This window comes from Acyrthosiphon pisum, unplaced genomic scaffold, assembly GCF_005508785.2.
Source record: "Acyrthosiphon pisum isolate AL4f unplaced genomic scaffold, pea_aphid_22Mar2018_4r6ur Scaffold_316;HRSCAF=736, whole genome shotgun sequence".
NCBI classification, from domain to species: domain Eukaryota; kingdom Metazoa; phylum Arthropoda; class Insecta; order Hemiptera; family Aphididae; genus Acyrthosiphon; species Acyrthosiphon pisum.
In genome coordinates, this window is record NW_021772569.1 from 44,661 (window position 1) to 50,593 (window position 5,933).

Sequence of the window (5,933 nt, forward strand, 5' to 3'; positions counted from 1 at the left end):
TACATTTTTCAATCAATTTATAATCAGAGTGTTTACACCTCTATATATCCACCTTGGGCCTATCCATTATTTAATATCTATGTTTATGGATGGCTGATAATGATCAGTGATAGCGCTTGGTGGTTTGGCGGGAATGTTTAATTTTTTGAACTTTCGGTATCAGTGCTGTTTCCCGTCACATGTCCGGTGCCTTATTTTCATTTGTGGAACAATGTAAAGTTAAAAACCGTGTTGGATTGTCTAGTAGATGCAAGTAGATGCCTCATGTGATATTCGATGTACGTCCACCGAAGTCACCTAGGTAGGTACTCCGGGTGCGTCGATCGCGTACAATATTCAAAAGTATATCAGGTATATGAATTGCAGATAGGTACTTTAGTTTAAATGTTACAGCCAATATCAACAAATTTAATATGAATCGTACATGGTCATACTTTGCGTATACGTTAAAAAAATAGTGTGTCAAGTCTTGTATTCATAGGGATGATATTGACATATTGTTCACATAATATCTGAAGAGAAAAATTATGTCAGCGTAAAAACAAATAATTCAGTTGAACTGTGTGTAATGACTATAATGATGATATCAATGGCGCGTTTATCGTGACGGTCTCTATCTGTCTACCTGTATTCACTATCGATCTCTCTCACACGAAGCTTTCGCGTTATCGCGTAATTGTCGATACGATCGGCTTCGTACCTAATTTAGTGGAGTGATGGAAAATCCGTTTTTTTGCGGACAGGCTGTATGATCAGTGACGGACGTCGGACATATTTCATTTAACATTTGGACGCCGTTGAAGTAAGTAAACGTATTTAATTGCTTATTATACCTTCTTATACTGGCCTTATGTCTTGATTTTTTTTTTTTCATCTTATGTTTAACTTGCTTGAGTAAAATGATTTATGCTCAAACACTTTTTAATACTTATATTATAATATATATAATATATTTAATTCCATCTCGATCAATATTTAAACACACCTTCGTGAAATATCGTTTAATTGTTTATGATGACGGAATGTATTACTGGGCACATGTCATTTGAATGAATGTAAATCGTATTCCGTGGTAAATTTAAGTTGACCAGATTAAATAGTGTACTGTTCTTTATTAGTTTTTATAATTATTTTAGAAAATAATTTGTGCATACACATAGCTCGTTTAAAAATTAAAATGTCGTAAAAAGTCGATCGAGAGGACACATATAATCTTATAAGTTTAATTATTAATTAATTATACCTAGTTCAGTTCACTGTAAAACTAATAGCACACTATTGAAACTGGCAAACGAAAATTAACCATGTCGCACGTGTGTAAGACGGAGACAGCATAATATTATATCTCAAGAGGATATCAGAGCCCTACCTATTTTTTTTCTCTCTCTAGCCCATATAGATAGAACGCATTTACGCAGAATCATTTTTTCTATGTTTTTAAGTAATCTTAGAGTAATATTACCCATTTTTGAGGGAATGACATATCGATTTGTCTAAATATTGTCTCAAAACAATTTAAATTTACAACATTTTTTTGTTTATTTTGAAAGTCGAATACAAAGTCATGAAATAACAATAAAATATAAGATCGATATGTCATTCCCACAAAAATATTATTCTCTATCTTTTTTGTAATGTGTGATTTTACTCTAAGATTACTTAAAAACATAGAAAAAATGATTCGTTAATGAACGCGTTAATGCGTTTTGTCTATGTTGCGCGTGGACCAGAGAGAGAAAACAAATGGTGCGCTGACATCCTCTTAACTGGGCCACGTGGCACGTCTTCTGTATAATATTATGTGATTTAAAACTCAATTGTTTGTTGAAATAACTATACCTAATATTCTATGATTAGGCAGTGTAGGTCATGTGTTCTAATTTGCGTAGCCAAAAAATTGTGTTCGTTAACCCACTACCAATATTCGATAACCGTCGCGTAACGCTTTTACAATTATATTTTTCATTATAATTATGTTTGACTTGCGCGGGTGAAATATGATTGATGTTCAAACACTTTTTAATACTTTTATAGTATTAGATATTTAAATACCACTTTGTACATAATTATTATGATATTAAAGTGTTTGTGATGCCGGAATATTTTACTCGGCACGTGTGCATTTAAATGAGAGCAAATTGTACTCTATCACATGTGTTGTCTCAGTCTTACACACGTACGCCGTAGGTAGTAAATTTTAGTTGACCAGATTAAATAGTGCGCTGTTCGTTATTGGTTTTTCATAAATATTTTTATATAAGTATTAAGAAAATTAGCTGAGTATCATTATTTTATATCTTACACATACAGCCATATACCTAACTTAAAATATCGTAAAAAGTCGATCGAGAGAACACAGATAATCTCCTTAGTATAGTTTTATAATATTTAATAATAGGTCAATTCATTGTAAAACTAACATGAATGAACGAAAATGATTCATTATCCCTTATATAAGTTATAGGTACTCTATGATTACTGTAGGCCTCGTGTCCCGGTTTAGTTTTGTTTTCGGTGTTTTGTATGATTTGTATGTGTTATTATTAACATTGTTTGTCCAAAAGATGTTTGTGCTATGTCACCACAGTTTCATTGGACGTATGTATAGTGTATAAGTTATACCGATCTCATGTTTGGGGGGTTCGTTTTTTTGTATTTAACGACGACTGGTTTGCTTAAATGATCATTTTCGTGCCAGGTACAATTGGCTCTTCAAGCACACTAATTAAAATATTTTCCGCTCTTCAATTCTTTTATGCGACCAAACCGACGCGGGGCAGCAGTAGAATTGTATATATCTGGGAAAATGATAAATATTAAATTTAAATTTGTTTTGTTTTTGAAATGTAGAATGAAATCCCATCAAACAGTATCATTGACGTTTAACGGTGCTGGTGTACGGGTGTTTATGGCATCCGTAGACCAAAACCAAAACAACCAAACCTTTAAAAAGGGGGGCAAGGTGTCCAAAAGACGTGAGTAGATTTATACTATAACCGATTAAGTGCTTTAACTAATAGGTGTATGGTCCATTTTCTGTTACAGGTTGTTATAAGTGTTCCCGATATCGGCACATTGCCCGGCAATGTCTCGGTGAGTGTGTACATTTCGTGTGTATTGTAAAGCATTTGTTTTGATAATAATTATTTTTTCAGCCCCCCCGCAAGCCTAAAGGCAACGCCGCAACCGAGGAGCTGGTCAGTCTTCCACCATCACCACCTCAAGTTGACCAAATGGAGGTGGGTCTAGAGGAGGCGGTGGTGGTGGAAGAAACACCCAATGTTGGCGTCAACGTTGAACAGCTTGCTGGGATGGTGTCCAACGTTGACGTCAGCAATGATGTAAGTAAAGCTAGCTTAAAATGTTTGTGTATTTTGATTTTAACAATCATGTAATTTGCAGGACTCACAGCCTTTCAGCTATGAAGAATGTAAGTATTCAATTGGAAACTTCACTGCATACCAAATTGTGTTTACATTTAATTTATTTTTTGTTTTTCAGCTGAATAAAAACCATTTTTTTTCCCCATTAATTTGTTTTTTATTTATATGTTAGTTTCTAGCCTATGTCTAAGGTACATTAGATGAAGGTGTATTATATGTGTAATGTATGTGTACTTAAATGGTGAAGTAGGAAGGTATGCTAATATATATCAAGTTTGGTATTGTTGATATTGACCATCCATCCAAATTAGGACATCGCAACCAAACGTTTGTGCTCAAAAAGTTATGAAATCACACAACAGTTTTGTCTAATAATATCTAATAATAAAAGTTAGAAAGCTGTATGAAAATGTATAATATTTTTTTTATCAAAAAAAAAAAAAAACAATTATGTACACAGGTGAAAACCTAAAACTGATTAATAGAATTATTATAAGTGTTTAATAATATCATATAAACGAACAGGTATTTATTAATTACATTATATATATATATATATATATATGATTATTAATTATACAGATACAGATATTACAAATTAAATTGTGTTTAAAAGTTATTCATGAACACAAACATATCACGAAAAATCATAAAAATAAATGTTAGTAACTATAGCATAGGTCTTAACCATATGCGCAATTTGGGTTAAATTTATGGGTGTGCTAGATTTATGTCGACTTAAGTGTTCAGGGGGGCCTGCCCCCGACACCCCCCTTCTTTTCATACAACTTAATTTTTAACACCTTCACATTAATCTGAATATAAACAGTAACCTATAAAATAATACACTTTTATCTATATTATTATTCTTATAGGTACCTATGAATAGGTAATAATGAATTATTATTATTATGAAAATTATAAGGTATTGGAAATAAATGTTTCCAAATACCTATGAAATAATAATATAGTCAATAAAAATTTGATGCTATCAACTGCGTCTATGGTCATAACCGTGTTAAGACAAATACAATCTGACACATAAAAATATTACTGATATCTTAGTAGTGGTATGGGTAAAAAGAACTAATGAGTTGTTCAAACAGTACAAATTTATTAAACATGAAACTGCGTTTTGAAGTCGTTCATAAAAGCAAACATAACATAATAGACAAAACATTATTACAAATGAAATATAATTTGATATAAAAATATATATTAGGCTATTTTTTTTTTTTAATTTTAACCAAACGTTTGACTTTAGTTAGTAATATAATATAATATAATTTACCAAAAAATAATTACAGATTGAATTCAAATAAATTGTTATAAATCAAACAAAATCATATTTAAATTATTATACTAATAACATCACATGTTTATAAAATTATACATATTGAATTGTGTTTAAAAGTTATTGGTACATATATAGGCATAATATAAAAACAAAATCCTAAGTATCCTAGTGATTTTGCTTTCAAAATTTTAACCAAACGTTTGACATTAGTTACGAATACACCGTTAAGTGTAATCGCATCCAGAGAGACCACGTGGAGGTTGTCAAACTTTCTCTCCGCACAGAGTCACAAAGACCCTGGGGGAGGTCACAAAGACCCCGGGGAGGTCACATAGACCCCAGAGGATCACATATTTCCCCTGAGTGAACATTGTATAATTATATTAATTATATAACTACCTGTAGTCGCATCAGAGAACTGCTGCGTACACAATATTCTTGGTGACGAATCGACCATTTCCATCGCAGTACATGCCGACTCTGACGGATTGCGCGTCCCTCACTCTTGAAAACGCAACATACAGCTGTCCATGGCTGAAGGCGGGTGACAGCAGGAGCAAACCGACTCTGTCGAATGTTTGACCCTGAGACTTGTTGATTGTCATGGCAAACGACAACCGTACCGGGAATTGAATCCGCTTCATTTGAAAAGGCAAATCGTCTTCCTCACTGGAAGTCAACGCAACGGCGGGTAAGATGATGTCGTCCTGCCCGTCGTCGGCGCTGGACAACTTCCTCGCCTTGAAGTTGTGTGGCCGCAGTTCAGTGACCACCAACCTCGTCCCGTTGCAAAGTTGTCTTTTCGGATCAATGTTTCTCAGTAACATGAGGATCGAACCGACTCTAAGCGTCAACTTGTGCGGCGGTAGCCCGTTCGGATGCAGAGAGTTGAGGTACTCTGTCGGGTAGTTTGCCGCTTCGTCGGCGTCGTCGATCACAACTGTGTCTATGGATGAGTACGTCCTTTAGGCGCCCGTGACGCGACGTAGCACTGTTGAATTTATTTGATGGCATTCCTCGTTGCGGGGACACAGTATGATTCTCCGAGCGAACTCGTCGACGTTGGCCAACGACATTCGCTGCGGATAGACGAAATCGGTCAAATCCACAACGTCGTAAACCAGTTGCGGTGGGATGTCGACAGTGTCTGGAATACCGTCGACCGACGGCAGTTGACCGTTACCGAGCCGAAGTAGCCAAGCAGCGAAGTCGGCGTCGTTGTCAGCGCGCATGTTCCGGGTCAGCCGAAACTG

General features: G+C 34.8%; 1 protein-coding gene across 1 annotated transcript; it reads right to left on the reverse strand.

The window, feature by feature from the left end:
• Positions 1-5,090: 5,090 nt before the first annotated feature.
• Positions 5,091-5,507, reverse strand: LOC103308627 (ATP-dependent DNA helicase pif1-like). Its single transcript, XM_008182324.1, has one exon. The coding sequence runs from the start codon at positions 5,505-5,507 to the stop codon at positions 5,091-5,093; it is 417 nt and encodes a 138-aa protein (XP_008180546.1).
• Between the last annotated feature and the right edge of the window lie 426 nt (positions 5,508-5,933).